The sequence below is a fragment of the Drosophila eugracilis genome, unplaced genomic scaffold (assembly GCF_018153835.1).
Source record: "Drosophila eugracilis isolate 14026-0451.02 unplaced genomic scaffold, ASM1815383v1 contig_2154, whole genome shotgun sequence".
Taxonomy (NCBI): domain Eukaryota; kingdom Metazoa; phylum Arthropoda; class Insecta; order Diptera; family Drosophilidae; genus Drosophila; species Drosophila eugracilis.
In genome coordinates this window covers 526,770-543,903 of record NW_024573038.1, presented here as the reverse complement: position 1 = coordinate 543,903, position 17,134 = coordinate 526,770, and the positions used below count along the sequence as shown (strand labels likewise).

The window sequence follows — 17,134 nt, the reverse complement described above, 5'->3', positions numbered from 1 at the left end:
CAGTTGTCAGTCCTCTAACTTAAAGGGAGTGTTCCTGTTGATTTGAAGCCAGGCCTAATTAACTATTTATATTAATGTGTTAAACATTTTAATTGGCAAACGACCTTTGGCAAACAGAAACATTTCAAAAATCAGTAAAGATGATCCTCAATGGGTTTTGAAAACCGCAACAAGGCTAAGTCCGCTCCTGACTTCGGAGGGTGACATCGTTGAAATTACCAAAATGTCCTTTTGCGAAATTTTGTGGACATTGAAAATCGCTTTGATTGAACCGCATGCCAGGCAGACAACAGATACAGTTGCATGTCGATGGGACGCTGGACAATTGCCACACATAAAACAAACACGAGCCCTTAGTCCTGCGGATCCTGCCACAACCCACAGCCCCCGCCCTGCCACGAGGGCAGGGAAACTGCAGGAACAACTCCGAAATCCACTCGGCACTTGCAGCTGTAAATGCGCTTCACTGCACTTACAATGCTCAACGAGGGGAAGGAGGAGAGACAGGAGGAGCATGGTCGGGATCCACAGTCTGTAAATTGTCCAGCGAATGCGGATTGGGAATTGGTTTTATGTCGCTTGCGCCTCAATGGAGATGCATTTTACACTGCCCTGCTAATCTCCGAGCGTGGCGAAAGCGAAAGCAGGCCTGCTCCTCCCAGAGGACCCTCGTCCTCGCCCATCTCCATTGCAATGCATTGTCCCTCCCCTTGGAGGACGCCAGTTGACTTTGAAAATCAATTAACAACATCAAACAGAAGCCGGATGCTGACGTGGACAGCTGTCGGCCAGCCCCAGAGCAACTCCCATCCCATCCCTAGTCCAGTTCCTGCTACAGAGCCTCCTCCTGCGGAAAGTGCGTAAATTGCAACTGTAAATCAAATATGACAACGCGAACGGCGGCAAAATCTGCATGTGTGTCAGTCACATTAATTGTCCACGCCCCCTCTGAGGTGGATGGGACGTGGGCGTATGCGTGGGCGTGTGGGGCGATTGTACTTTATTGTTGTGTTAATGAGTGTGCATAGGCAGGGCCGGTAGATGTGCAGCGGATTGCAATACGCTGATGTGACATAAAAATGTGTTACCCCAGTCGAGGGTGGGTCGGAAATAAATTAATTGTATAGAAAAGTTGCTCAAAATATCGAATATGAATTGGATTTTAATAACGTAAACGTAAATAATTAATGCTTGATGGAGGAATCCCCTTCTGATGCTCTTGCAGTTTTTTCCACCGAAAGTTTCAACTCGTTCCTGGTCTTTAATGAAGGAAAACTCAGGAAACGAGACGCGACGACAAACAGAGAGCGAAAGACAAACAAGTGATGAGAAAAAGCAGGGAAAAGCTTTTAAGTCCTGCAGTACGGTATGTAAGTAATATGTACTTGCTTTTTACTGCCGCTGCTTGTTAACTTTCGCCTGAAATTGATGCAATGTCAACCGGGCGATCAATAAGCGGAGGAAGTCGGGCTGATAGCATGAGGCATCTCCCCTCTAATTTCCCGCTCGTCGTCAAATGCAAATTTATCTCGCAATTGAGACTTGGAAATCGATGGGGGGAGTCCAGGGGGTGCCTTTCTTGCCTAGATTTTATTTCAATATTTGGCCGTGCAGCTTGCCATCCACGTTTGCCCCCCGCTTATGTTTATTAAATATTTATTTTGCGACATTTATTGCACATTTATGCTGAGCAGATACTAAACTCCCAATTCGAGTTCCCAGCCGGGATTTATGGACATTTGATGTTAAATTGATGGAGGCTGACCTTGTTCTTCCACATCCGCTCCTCAATATGCAAAGTCATGTAGCGAACTCTACTGCGTATTCGTGATGTGCATTCCTGGACTCCTTCCTGGCTCTGGCCTCCTTCGTGTTTTGCATATTGTTTACATCTTTGGAGCTTCTGTCTGTGTTCTTCCTTCTGCTCCGGCTCTGCTTATGCAATCGTCGAGGAGGCGAAGGCGGATGATACCAGGTTGACCTTTCGGATCCCCGACTTCCACCCACCCAGCCATATCGAATGTATCTCGCAGATACAATATTTAATTTGCTCTTACACAAATTGTTGCCTTTTACGCTTTGTTCTATTCAAATTTTCTTTTATTGGGCGACATCAGCTGCCCCTCCTTTCCACATTCAGTAACGCATCGTGTACTTCATGGTTGTTTCAGATTTGCATTTTAAGTAAATAGGACTAAACTTAATTGCTTTGCATGGTTCGAAAGTATTGATTTACTTTTGAAAAGAGGTCTGATTTGTTGTATTTGTTTCCCCATCACGGTTGAATATTATTCACTTACTCCGATGCGTGTTGGAATAAGTGAGTAAAGTTTTCGGTTTCTCAGAATTATTTCCACAAAGTGAAACATTTTTACTAACCTTTTGTTAACTTTTCTACTTAAACCTCTTTAAATAGATCCTTAAATGGTTCTTGAAAACAACACTCCTTCCTCCAGTAAACTTCGTACACATTTTAAAACTGATCCCACAAATACCCTTGTTCTTACAGACATTACATTTACGAACAAATTTCGATTGAAATAGAATTGAAGAACAACATTAATATTAACTAATAAACTAAACACATAAGAACTGTTTAAAGGTTTATAGGCAGGTTTTATGCAATCGTTCAGTTTTCTGCATTTTGAACTTAGAATTGCTCGAAGATGTTTATATCTTCCCTATTTATGTTTATTTTCTTCATTACCAATTATTATTATTAAAAAAAAGATATTTAAACTCCTCTTTTGTTAGTTCGCTTCTTCCGGAGAGCACTATACTTGCCCAGAGCTTGTGTTCGGTGTCGACTTAATATCCCGAGCAACAACGAAGCAATAGAGAAGCCGGAAACAGCGATCAATTTTCGGATTGTTGCCTCTGAACAGGAAGCAGTTCGTGGCACCCCAACAACCAGATGCGGGGAGGTAGTAGACGCGAGGTCCAGACCAGGCACCCAGCATATTGCGCAGGTGGAAAATTTATAATTTGCAAAATTGCCACACTCACACACGGACTCACGCACGTTGGCAGCATGTTAAATGGGCCTCCTGCCTCTGGCTCCTGCCACTTGCCACCTCCTGCCTTCTGTATCCAGCTCCTGCTGCCTTAAATTATGTTAACCTCAAACGAGACGATCCTGGCCTCCGACCCAGAACGACCCGTGTACAAAGTTCGATTTAAGGCCTCGTTTATTTTGCCATCCTCGCAGGGGCGGAAGGTGGAAAGCAACCAGTCGTCTGGTTGCATGTTGCAAAAGTTGTTGCCGTTGCACAACCGCATGCCACAACATGCAGGCTGACTGGACGACCTGCGGGAACTGGGGTTACGGCCGGGGTCGGGGTTGCGAAAGGGGCCTGCGACCAGGGTTGGGTCTGACATGCCCCACTTGGCAATTGCCAAAACTATTTGTTTACATATTTAGAGCAGGCCAAGGAAGAAAGCCGGCAGGGCATGTTGTCAAGGCATGTTAACTGTGAAATATGCGCATTTAAATGGACATGGCAGGAGGAGATCCTGGAGAGGGGACTGCGAGGTGCTGTGGGGAATCGTTTGTTAGCACCTACGGAGGAAGTCACAGGGGATATTGATATGATAAATACCTGGCTAAGAACTCAGAAGAACGCTACGAATTCAGCAGAATAAAACCATTTGCGAAGGACTCACTTCAGACATATATTTGCGATCTTAAAATATCATTGCGACTCATCTTGTGGCTTGGCCAAAGCACAAATGCCACGAAAAATACAAAAAAACCTAAGCCCACTTCGCAGGCAGACCCACCTACATAAGTCAGAATCAAAGCTCATCTCTTCAGACGTAATTAAGCCATTTGCTGCACGTTTTGCCAATTCAAAAATAGCGCCCCTTCCCCTGTCTAACCAACAAAGCTCCGGCGTCTTCGTCTTATCGCCGCCTGCCACCAAATGCAAAGCTGAAGAGGCCGAAGCCTCATTTGAATCGCCGAATGGGGAAGCAATGTTAGAAAGGGGAGGGGTTTCATCCCCCTGAGTTGAGGAGAGGGCTGGGGAGCTGGGTGCCCTCAGGGCCGAGAATTCGTAGAAAAATCACGCGCGCTTATCTGACGCCATACCCTTAACCAAACCCCCGCAATTAACGCCCATTGGGCTGTCAGTGTGAGAAATGAGAGATGGGGAACCCCCCGGGAATCGCCGAGGAGGCAGTCTTGAGCAACTGCGAAATGATTTGCAAACGACGAACGGCCGCTATCGAATCGAATGCCGAATTCCGAACGCTCCGCTCCACCAATAGCTACAAATTTTAATTGCTTCAGCGATATCTGGGCGTCGAGGGGCGTGGTAGGACGCCCCCAAGGAGCAGGGCTGCGTCATGGCAATAAGTCGCATTGATAAGGGAGTCACGTTCTGGTCCTGGCAAAGCCAAAGACAATGTTGTTGCCGTCTTCATTATCAATGACAGAGGCGAACGGAAGGAGGCTGGTGCAGGAAACAATGGTTACTCTTTTATTGCCCCAGCCTGTGACTGTGCCTGTGAGTCAAATTGATAAGATGCTGAAAATGACTGGAAAAACAATAAACGTGGGCATGAAACGAATAAAGCCAGTGTTCCCGAGGTAGGAAGGAGTTGTTCCTTTGGGCGGGGGAACACCAATGGAGGAGGCACACAGTTCGCGGTGCATAAACAGAACGTTTGGGACATTTTAATGAGCGGCAGGAGGCATCATTCGACTCTTTGATAGGTTCCTTGCACTCTGAATTTCTGCGAAAGAAATGGCAGTTGCCAGGAGGCGAAAACTTTTGTGCCGAAAACAATTTCAAGCACTCTCGAAGCAGGGAAAACTTTTCCGAAGATAACTGGGTAAAGGTTCGGTTAACCCTGGAGCTGAAATATGAACTGCATTATCACTCCCACTTTCAAGTCAACGAGCAAAGGTATCCCCAGCGTCGAGCTTTAAGGTGACCTATTTGCTTAGTCAGCCCAAGACAGGAAGGACCCTCGAAGTTAGCCACCAGTGCCCGTCTAATTTCACAGCTAAGTTAAGTAGCCAAGAACTTGACAGTCATTTAATAAAATTTCATTTCCACCCATCATTTCAACATCCTCGAGCCAGAGACAACACGAAAGACGAAGTCCGTTGCAAGCCCCACAATTTTGATGCTCAACAAAATTTTATGAAATACTTGGAGAGCAAATTTTATGTGAGTTGGCGGCTATAAAATTTTAGCGCCAGCAAAAGTCACTGAAGAGCTTCCAGCGGTTTCGCCGGACTCCCCCTCAGCTGGCCCCGTCTTTGGGTCCCTGGGCTCGCCTTTGGCTAATAATACCAGAGCATTTACACCTTTATGGGGCGTACTTAGAAACGCTTATTTATGCTAATGGCGCAAGTGGGCCAGGGCTGTGGCGGGGTCACTAATTCCACCCCGAAGCACTGTAAAAACAAGGGATAGTGAGCTTAAGATTTGAGCAGGTAAAGTTGCCAGGATGTGCACTGTACGTATATTTCATCGCACCACTCGCAAAGTTTGGGGTCCACCCTCATCTCTTGACCTTCGTCGCACCCTTCCCCATATTCCTACCCAAATTCCGGGTTCCCCGTTCCCCTCCCGACGGACAAAGACTTTCGTGCTGCACATTCTTGTCTCGAATGTGTTTGTAATTTCCCTAGAGTGTGTTTGACTTTGACGACTTAAGTTGTAAAACTTTAACATTATCATTTTCACTACGACCAGGACTTGGCCGGGAGTGGAGCACAGGACACATGCAGGGCAGCTCCTTGGAGCATGTGTGCGCTGCCGGCCTGGAGTCAGCTCCTTCAGATGTTTGTCCTGGGCCCAGACAGACAGTTTGATGATGTTGACCTTCGCTACTTTTACTTTCTCCGCACAGCTTCGCTTTCCGGCTTCTTTTAAAGTTTTCTGCGACCTTTAGATATTGTTGACATATCGTATTACAACCAGCAGACGGAGCCACGCCGCTGAAGGCCAACGGAGAGTGGGAAAATTCAGGGAGCCAAGGAGCCACCACCTCTGGTCTAACCCCGGCTCGGATTACGAAATCCCAAACCGATATTTTGGTACATTTCTCCTCACATGTGTCAATTAGTTCAATCAGAAGGCGAACACACATCGACCGCATCTACCATCCCCAGATGAGCTACCCCGTAAAATCGGCTGCGAATCGAATGTCACTTTAAAGGTTTCCATTCAGCGGCTGTTTTTCTTTCTACTCGGAAACTGACAAATAACCAAGGAAATGAGTAAATCACGTCTGCACAAACCATCCCTCTAACTCACTTTTCTGTTTACTACAATTTTGTTACTTAGGTTTTCGATTTTTCTTTTTTTAATTTTTAATGCAATATGACCCGGGATGTTAAATGTAGTTAGGATAAATCAACCCGACTTGAATTTCCTCACAAGTCATAGATTATCTGAATGAGGTGACAGAGTGATGAACTATCTGCTATCTATAGAACAATGTTTAACTGATTTCCCTCGGTTTACTACTCTTTGATTTCCATTGTGACTTGCTAATGAGATTCATTCTCGCAGTTTTCGTCAAGAATTCAATTTACAGCAAACTGAAATACTCACATTTTCCAAAATAAATTCAGTCTTTCTCACACATTGAATCAATTTCTCCGGATTTTCCCATCCCAGATAAATGTTAACCTGATATTTAGCTCGCCAAGCTTATCGCGAGCGATTTCCGCGTGCGCCGTAAATTGTAATCAAATTGGGCGAGAAGTCAATCTGATTTATGCATTTCCCATAGCCAAACTGTTCGAAGTCCTACCCCTTACCCAGAATTTTTCAGGAATTCCCTGGAAAAGCCAAAAGGTAAACACATCGGCAGCCTTCGAAAATTACCGGGCCACCCTTTGACACGCGGCCGAGGAGTCACCGTCTCACAAGGACATAATCAGCTCGATTTCGTAAATCTCGACAAGCTGCTTATCCCATGCAATGTGAGCGGAGTTCCAAGGATCTGTGTCCCTGATTAACATCTCCAGCTCGTGTTCGCAGGGCAGAAATCCGGTCGTGGGCTGCTCCGCCTGTCAGCCTGACAGCCGGACGTGCTGTACCGCCCTAAGTACAGTAAAGCCCGACGCGTGCTCCTGTCACACTGGCAACACATGTGGGAGGTGGATGGGCAGGGATCTCCGCCTGATTGGCATCGGAAATTGAAGTGTTTTTATTAATTCCAATGTTGACTTTTTGCACTGTCTTCGATGATACTGCGAATGTTTTTATTTTTGGCCAAGCGGTCCGATCTCCCCGCTTTATTTCTTTTCTGTGGCCATAATTGAAATTCATCGTTGGCAGATTTCGATGCCGAGCTGATTGACAGCTGAGTGCGTGGAAAGATTGACGCTTATTGAATTGAGTCATCCGCAGTGGGGTGGCATCCCTTGGAGATTGACGCGGCAACTGTTGCGTCAAGTCGTGTGGAAACTGCGGAAGGGATTGCTCTGCCTAAGCACTCCACTAACTTGACTTGGAAGTCAACCAGGCCTTGTGTCTAAATTCCCAACTACTCGACCTGCTCACACACGAATCAGAGATGCCTCCCAAGCCCAAGCATCGCGACGTGGCAGGGTTCCTGAGCAAGGTGCGCAACTTCTTTCTGGGTCGCACCCACAGGACGGCCCATCGCTTTGCGGACACTATCGCCCCAAGGACTCAGCCGCCCCCGGCCATTCCTCAAGGTCCTTCGGAAGGCCTCTCCGCCAACTACTACTACACCAGGGATCCTCGCCGATTGGTTAAGCCGTTCGTCGATGTGGTGCAGGAGTACAAGCAGATGCTGATGAGCAAGGCGAAGGCCGAGGAGGCAGCAAAGAACGCTAAGGCCAATTCTGGAGATGCCTCGAAAGACGGAACACCGCCTCCTCCACCGCCCAAGTCCGAGGATGCCGAAAGGAAGGAATGCAAGGAAGAGGAGGATGCCAAAGTGAAGAAGCTGCCCACTCCTGGAAAGGTGCACTCGTGGGAGGGGCCACATTAACCAAGTTTATAGTTGCTCTTTGACATCCCGTTGAAAACAGTTAAAGTGTTCGGCTAATTGCCAGTTCCATTGCAATGCACTTTGCAGATATTTACGATGTTAAGCAGGACAATTAAAGGACTCGCAGCGGAGGCAATGCAGGCGGTCGTAAAAATGCAAATCTAATTAGACGTCAAGGGTGAAAATCATTTATGGCACCTGCATGAAAATTTAATTAAGCACACACAATTATCGAAGGCAGAAGCTGAGAGCTGGGAAGGCGGAAAAGCGGCAAGGCAGAGGCCCAAAGGGTTCGTTACTGGCCAGAACAATAAATTTGCAGGCTTAATAACCTTTAATGCTATCAAAATTTATATTTACAATTTAAAACGAGGCAATTTGGCCGACGTTGAGTGGATTATGGGCCATTGTTAATGATGATTGCAGGTCGATTGTTAATTGTCTGGGCATCACAATTTATGCTGATGACTTTCGCCCATCGATTTATTGATTGGAGTTTGATTTTGGCGCACATCGCCAACACCCCAACCATCGCTTTAATCCAAAGGCCAAAAGCCAAGCCACTGCCATCATTCAAACAGAAGAGAAAATGTAATCAAGTTTTGTATGTTATGCAAAAAAGTAATATTCTCCCTCGCTAAGGGTGGCGCCCCTCGATTTATGCGAATTACCCTTATAAGGCGAAGACCCAGATTGAGCTGGAGGGTTGCACCATTGGATTGGAAAAGGGTGTCAATTGCCCGGAAACTTCAGACTGTCAAGTCAACATGTTGCCGGGCTCTTCATCCGCCAGCAGTTGGCGAAATATGAGATTCGATCCGAAACAGTGGCCCACTTTATGCATATGACTGTAATGCGGATTTCTTTCTGGAGCTGGTCGTGGACTTTATTGCCTCATATGAATGGGGAAACACGGCCTAATTTATCCATAAGGTTGTTCTGTCGTTCTGTCGTTCTGTTGTCCTAGCAACTGTGCCACTTTGGAGCCTGAGTATCTGAATCTGCAGTGCTAATATCCTGGCAAGAATTACTCCTGCTGGACGCACTCAAATAAGCAAATATTCAAAAAAATGTGATGCCACAGAGCAAACACTTCCGCACCCTTTCGACCCGCCCTTGAACCCGCATCCCCCGAAATGCCAAGCACTTGGGGTAACCGAAAAATTGCCTCTCGGATGACGACAGCTGTGCCACAGAGCCGCAGCGTCGCAGAGTCGCGAATGTCAAGCTCCGCCGCAAATGCTTCCCAATCAGAGACGCGTAATTAAAATATGTACAAACAGACCGAAGGGAAAACTCTCATGTAAGAAAACAGCGGGCGGAGGCAACTTTGTTTGCTTTGCGTGTTTTCCTATAAAACCAAAAGCAAAACCAAAGAAGCAAACACAGCGGCGGCAGCGGGAATCGCGGCCAGGCAATAATAACAAGAAAAACATTTGCATAAAGCAACAAACAGGGAATTGCGGGGAGGGAGATGGGGCCCAGACCGACCAAGAGCTTCAAGCGGAAGTTAATGAGAGCTGGGCTTCGGGATGGTGTCGTGACACGAGGCAGGGTTTCTAGATGGAAGGTTTGGGGCTTATATTTTAATATTATATATTTAACTACTTAGTAAGGTACATCAATGGCTGAATGGAAGAATTATTGCAATCTTTTGGGTTTTTTTAAATTTATTAGTTCAGAATAAGATTTGTGAATTGTAATTGGAAAAACTGTTTTGAAAAATCAAAGACATACAAAATCTCAAAAAAACTTAGCTTTTCTCAGTTCTAGCACAAATTTGATTTTAACAAATGAAAAAATAAAGTTAAGTTCTTAAATTAAATTGCATAAATTCACGGAGATTAGTTTTAAATTGACCCTAATTGAGACACAGGATAATATAAATTAACTATTGAACTGACACCCCTTGTTTTTAAGGTTTATTAAAATAATTACGATGTTAGCCTTAATTCGATTTCCTTTTAAAAATCAATCGTGTCACGGGCACATCTCACAAGGCTGGGGGTGGGGAAAATCTAAAAACTGAAATGCTACCAAAGCAAAATCACTTCATTAATGCGTCATTTGTAGGGGAGCCTGGCCAGACCTTGGCTAGGACATCGCCATTTGCCATATGCAACATGGGCCCGCAGGCCATACGGAAGTTGTCTCCACGCCGGGCATGAAACTTTGCGCTGAACTTGCCACCGTGGCATTGTGAGGAGGGGTTGGGGTGACAGTCGTGCAAAAGTTGATTATTTTTTAGCAGGCGTTACGAGGTTGGGAGTCGCGGAGAGTGAGCTTCTCGCTAGTACAGTGAATAATGACTTTTGCCACCGTTCGCCGAGCGAGATGCCTCCGGCCAAGTTAACGTGCTTTTTTTATCTGTCGCCCTCTCGAAATTGGGGGAAAGTCCTTAGCTTTTGGTTTCCCGGCTGCCATCGTGCCACCGTGCCACCGTGCCACCACCCCACCATGCCTCCCAGCCGCTTTCTGCTGTTGTCGCAAAGTTATGCAGGCTCATTAAGTTGTTGTACAGTTTAGAGAGAGAAAATTGTCAGCTTGCTTAATTTGCCCGAGTTCGGCTGAAGGCAGAGGGTTGAGAGACGACTCGGTGAATCCGGGGGAACGGAACTCGAGTATAAACAAAAGACTTCCTTGCTGCAGAGCTCCATTGTCCTTGTCCTGGTCGGAGGGGGCAGTAGCTCATGGCGAGTGTTTAATGAAATGAATTTTAAGAGCGAATTTATTATATTTTCCTAAAACGAAATGGAAAGTGTGAAGCTTTCGACCTCTGGGTTTATGCCTCGGCCCCAAGAGCGGATGTAATTAAGCGGGGCTCTCCATTCGATCCACTGCCGGTGAAAAGTGAAAAATTTCAATTATGCTTATCTACCAGGACTGTTCGCACGTGTCACAATTTTGATGGCCTATCTGAAAATGTCAGAAACTAGGTATCTACTACAACAACTCAAGAACGATAGTTAGTAATCATATTTTATACAGGTTATCTATGCAATACATTTGAGACTAAACTTATGCTGCAACTAGAACTTCTTAATACTCTTATTCCCATGTATAATAACTGATTGTTCATTCAACAGACCCTCGGAGTATGTTGTTACTGAGAAAAAATACTTTGATTAGCGAAAATCTAATCAAATGACTTCACATTACTTCCTAACTACTTACTATCTCCTCCACTAATCCAGCCCCATCCAGCTCCAGCCAGCAGATATCATTTTTCACTGGAATAAGTTTGGAGTAAAGTCTTACCCCGGAACGGTTGGGCTGACCACGTCAACTTTTGCTCTTCTGCTCTGACACAATTTCACCTTCAATTAAACTTGAGGTAATTGACAGCGATGCCGAGGAAAGAAATCCCCAATTGGTAACCGCAGGTCGGGGGGAAAGTAATACAAGCATCCTCCCCTCTGCTGCCGGAGAGTTAAATGACGATGCCTTAAACTGATTGTGTGGATTAAATTGCCATATTGGTGAAATTGGCAGAGACAGCATCTTTCTTCTCCGTGAGCTCTTTCCCGGCAGGAGTCAGGCGAACAAGTATCGAAAACTTATTTTTGATAAGCGCAATTATAATTGGATTTGGAGGAAGTTGCTCCGAGAGCGAGCAGGTAGCCGGAGCTGGAGTGGGAGCGATGATTAATCTACCTCCGGAGTATTTAAAAGCCAGATCGAAGCAACCCGAAAGGAAAATTGGAAGTGCGTTGTTGGGCTGCGATAAAGACGTGTTCGAGGCCCTTCCTGCTCCCCTCGGTGTTTTCTTTTTGTAAATGTTTGCTGTCAAGATAAGCACAACACAGCGTGTGGTTTGGTCTGATTTTCACCTCCTCGAGGCCGCCAGCACCACCCCCGCCAGATAAGGAAAGGAGTTTGTCAGGAGTCCTGGTTGCTAAGCCAAGACGGGTCTTAACAGAGACAAATGAAGTTGTTAGCGGGTGGCCCCAGAGAGATGCTTTCTTGGCCGACCCTTTCGAGGGGAGTGTGGTGAGGGTTGGAGCAGAGGTCGATGCATTTCGGTTTCGCCTTTGATGTGCCCTCGCTGTGCCAGTTGATTGGTCATTTGGCCATTAATTGAGTTTAATTATTGGGGCGTTAATGAGGGGGCCTCCAACCGAGTGGGGCAGGGTGGCATGCAACCGGGCGAAGGGCAGATGATGGATTGGCGTGGGTTAAAGAAGTCAGGCCCTCGTTAAAGCCAGATTAAGCGATCCTTAAGCAGGCCCTGAAACTTATAGCCAGGTCTTGATTAGTTGCTCTCCTCTTGAAACTGTCAAGATGTGCTTGAACGACCATGCCGAATATATCCCACCTTCCAGGGCCAGCACCAACACACCCACCAATGTCGATAGCTCATTAAAACTCGGCACATAACTCAAGGCGAGGCGAGAAGGAGAAAGGGGCGCTCTCTGGACCACACAACCCAAAATGATAGACATTTATTTGCGCCCATAATTAAACGCAGACAATGCCAGCGAGCAATGTTTGGGGGCCGGGACACGCCTCCCTTGTCAAATATTTCAGGGCTGCGTTGGCAACAATTTACAAAATGCAAATGGGCGTAGCTTCCGCCTCCGCCTCCTCCGCCTCCTCCCTCGCAGCCATCGAAGCCTCTAATGAGCGTTCTGCCAAGTCAAGGCATAAATTTGGGAAACTTCGTATGCGGATGCCTGTGCCCCGGGCACATGTGACTCAAGCGGGTGAGCCTTCCTCCATTCCGCCCCTTAAATGTTGATTTTTCTAAATGGAAGAGCAACAGTGAAAGTTTTTCTCGGAACATTTTCCGATTGAAGTCAATTAAAAACGGCCAAGGAGTCCTCAAGCCCAAAACACCCTCTTTGGATGGCTGACCGACCCTTTCGCGAGTACTAAAGGACACTTCCAGTCAGCGCCTTTTGTTGTGTGCAAATTAATGATGGCAATGATTTCACTGGGGTGTTTAAATTATGTTGCTCTTGAAATTCTGTTTATGCTAAGTTTTAATTGTACTTGTCAACCGAAAGGCAGGGCAGGGGTATCGCCCAACGGGGGTTGTTTCGACATTTACTTTAAGGAAATTCAAGGATTTCCAACGAAATAATTGAAACATCTCCTATAACTGTCCTGTTCAATCTTTAATCTCCCTGCTCCCTGCTGAACAGCTCGGCTGGAGCGAAATTTGCAACGGCAGAGCAGAGCCAGCAAAGTTTTTCCGAGCCCACACCCATCAATCCCCATCAAGACAGACATCCACGTCAAAGTTGCACACTGCGCTTTTATGCAGATAAATTGTCGGTTATTCCCACTCCGCGCCCCCCGTTTCGTTCGGTTGCCTTTGCTGCCGCGTCAGTTGTTTCGGGGCGGGATCTGGAGGATCCGTATCCGGATCCGAGCGGACCCACTCGAACCCAACTCACCCGCCTCACCCGCACCCGAACAGAGCTGCCTTTGCCTGATTGTTTCATAAAAGTTTCTGCTGCAGGCCCGGCCACTATTGTTGTATTTGTTGTTGTGCCTTCTCCTTCTGCTGCTGTTGTTGTTGTGATTTGTGCAAATTAATTTGCTTATAATTTTTACGCTTAGTTAAACACAATTTTGAGTGATTTTCACACAGGGCCCAATGCCTGGGTGCTAAAAAGTTTTCTCTTCTTGGGGCGGGCGCACAGTGGGCCACGGGTACGCCGGGTGGAAAGGCGGCTGAAATGGTTTCCCAGCCGGGGAATATGGAAATTTGCACTGAAATATCTTTTAAAGCCGGGCCAGCACATATCCCCATTTAAACGGAGAGAGCCGAAGCCTCCAGTTGCATTCCCCAGGGGCTTCGTTAGGCGCAACTGGCTGCCATGCAAATGTGGACGTGGGGGCAGGGGAATCGACTACAAAAAGGCACATTTAAATTTTATTTCCGGGGTGGCGGTGGCGGTGGCGGTGGCGCTCCGATCCCACAGAATTTTTCACCCATTTGAGCGTTTTTCATATTTTTATAAATTGCTATAAATTGAGATATTAATACGATACGCGACAAAAGTCACGGCATCCAGTCGTCCGGCCGGACTCAAATTGCCAGAGCTGTTGTTGGGCTCTTGGTTCACTGATTCCGCTGCCAACAGGCGGCAAAAAGTGTTGCGACATTAAAAAATACGCGCGCAAGTGTGGCACAAACAAAATGTTCAGTTATTTGTATAAATTGCGATGCGACAACTTTTTCGGCGGTAACATTTGGTGGCGAGAGTTGGCCCGCGATAATGACAAACTTTCGACCGACTGGCTTTAAGCCGCCACTTAAACGGTGCCTGAACGGAGGTTGCAGTAAGTGCGTTGTCTCCTGGCCGGCTTTTGTGGCAGCTTAAATATTCCAGGCACACATTCTCCACACATTTCGTCAGCCGCTTCAATTGGACTGATTTAATTGAATCAGTTTGGTCGTCTAGTACTGGCCCCTTTCCCCCGAGCTTCTGGTCTACCGATTCCGTGTCTTCGGTCTTTCAATTTACTACCCTGTCATTGTTGTTCCTCTGTAGTTTCGGGTCTACGTTTGACTATTCACTCCCCTCCGCAGCTACTCCTTTTTTTGCACACGTTTGCGTGCCATGCACGGCATAAAAATTTTGACACAAAAGCCGTTGCATACAATTGGGCGCAGAGCAGCGACGCACACATCCACCGATATACTATCTGACTCTGTTTGTGTGTGTCTGAAAGGTATCTCTGCTTGTGTGTGTTCAGGGGCCTGACCAAAAGGAGGACTCTCTGTAGAACGGGTTCTATGTTCCGCGGCAGACATGTTGAGGTCGTTGCCGAGCCCTGATTTTGTATGCAGCTGCTACGAAAATCTTTTCCAAGATTAAGCCATATACTCGCTGAGATGATGTCCTTACGAAGGCAAAGCCTAGCTTGTCTACGCAAAGTATTCTGAATCGGATTTCTGATTCTTACGATTGACTTTGTATATTCATAATAATGGAAATACCAAAATTCGATTTTTAAATTAATATTATATTAATATTTGTTGCCTTGTTGTTTCTTCTTAATTAATAGAAGGAAATTGATGTAATATTTTTTAAAACGCTGGTAAAACTAGTGCGCCTGACAGGTCAGAATAAAAAAAATTGTATCTAAAATTTGATGTAAAAAAAGCTTATATTATAGTTTCTTGAGTATTAGCCCATTTCAAATTACAGATATTATTTAGGAATATTTCTAGACGAGCTCAATTTGACCAACATAAAGCAAATTCCTATCTTAAACAATCACTTTTTTCAACATTTCCTATTTAAGCACCAATATTTTAATGCAAGGCTAAAGGCAAAGGCTACTTTCCTTGTGTCCGCGATAAACGATAAGAGAAACTTCTGGCCAACAACTTCAGCCTTCCTTTTTGGCTAACATCTTTATAAATAATGCTAAATAAATTACCCCGCATAGGAAAACAATCATTACACTTGTGAACCATGGCCAATTTCGATTAGAGGGATCGACTCGGCCAGGAACAAAAGTGAAACAAACTTTTGGTTCATTCATAAAGAAGTCGAGTTCGGCGGAGGGGAAGGAGGGCTCAGACTAAACTGTATCTCATGTGAGGCCTACGCACGTATAAGATTTCTTATTTACGATAGAGAGACACAAAAAAAATAGCAAAATAGCAAGGACAAAGCAAGGAGGCGGCCCTTGAACCCACTCCTGGAGCTATTCAGGCAGAAAAAAGGCAGACAACGCAGAGACAAAACACGAGCCAGTAAAAAGGCCAAATATTGAATCGTGCGTAATTTACGATAAAAAGGGGAAAATTGGAAAAGTTTTCTCCCAGTCTTCCTTCCAGATTTAGTAGTAAGTAAGGTGGGGGACCGGGGACTAGGGGTGGGATCCCTTCCTTCATCGTTCGCTTTCGCTTATTTATGTGGCTCGTGTCGAGGGGCAGGGGGCACGTGTTTCGTAGGAGAAAGAAAAAGACCCGTTCAGCCCTGTAAATAAAAATTCTGATTGCCTGAATGCCATACTAGCATGTGTGTGGGTGTATCTCCAGGACCAATTGAGCGTTCTTATTAAATATGGCAAGTAGCTAAATAGATTAGACAAAGGACTTGGAGTGCGTTGCCCGGTAATACAGAGGAGTAAGAACTCCTTCGGATGCCCCTATCCTCTGCCTTCCCTTTACCAAGCCCAATGGCCAACGTGTCGAATACGTTATAATGCCAGTGTACGCCTTAATTGCAAAGCACTTTTTGTTGTGGGCTCATTGAGCTGCAGCTGTTTCAGCGGGCGCCATTAATTCGCATTTGGTCAGCCGATTGCTGGCGCTCTCCGACACTTTGCATCGCGATAGGCACGTCACCCCGCCTCCGCCTCCGTCACCGCCACCGCCTCCTCCCGGCTTTTGCCATAAAAACATTTATGTAATTGCTGTTATCGACAGCGGCTGGCTCTGTAAAATGGCTTCGTGGCCGCATCCCGGATCGGGAATGGCATGGCGATGGCCCCGTAAACGGGCCTTTAATACACTTTTGATTGGATTGTCGCACAAGTTAATTGAACGGCGCGGCATTGGATATTGCCAACATTGTCCGGCCTCCGACCACCTAAGCCACTGGGCCATCGCGTTTTTAGCCTGGCCAGCACAAAGCTGGTGGCAATTAATTTTGAAACTAGTGGGTAGGACTATCACCCACCACCACCCCCTCGATGGATCGCTGAAACTCAATAGGGCAGCCAATTCATGTCGATTCATGGAAGCTCATTAGTTGGTGGACCAACCATGCCACATCCAACCCCCAAAATATGCAGCCGTCTCCTTTGTTCGATTGTATCGTTATCCACCCGCCCAGCATCCAGTGCAGCTTCTCCTGCGGAGTATCTGTATCTCAGTTCGACTCGGTTCCTTTTTAATGCTCGAACGCATCCTTATCTTTTGTTGTCTCCGTCGTCGAGCAAATTGTTTGAGAATGACCCGCGTAATTTTGCTTTTAGCTGATTTACTGTAAATTGTATTGTGGCGGAGATTTGGCCAGTCCCATAAAAAATAGTACGCATCGTGGCATCTAAATGTATTCGACATGCTTACAAATTGATTGACCTGCAGAAGAGGACCTGCGACTCCATCTGGACTGCGCTAATGGATGGGCAGCAATTTGGCATGTGTCACGGCCAGGAAGAAGGCTGTGAATGTATC

At 46.2% G+C, this 17,134-nt stretch overlaps 2 protein-coding genes across 2 annotated transcripts in view; one reads left to right on the top strand and one right to left on the bottom strand.

Moving 5' to 3' along the window:
- Positions 1-17,134, bottom strand: part of LOC108116724 (mushroom body large-type Kenyon cell-specific protein 1) — a 50,841-nt gene that overhangs the window by 17,711 nt on the left and 15,996 nt on the right. The gene's annotated exons all lie outside the window — the stretch shown is intronic.
- Positions 7,507-8,335, top strand: LOC108116733 (NADH dehydrogenase [ubiquinone] 1 alpha subcomplex subunit 7). The gene has a single exon (XM_017228750.1). It carries the CDS (start codon positions 7,543-7,545, stop codon positions 7,984-7,986), a length of 444 nt encoding a protein of 147 aa, XP_017084239.1. The 5' UTR covers positions 7,507-7,542; the 3' UTR covers positions 7,987-8,335.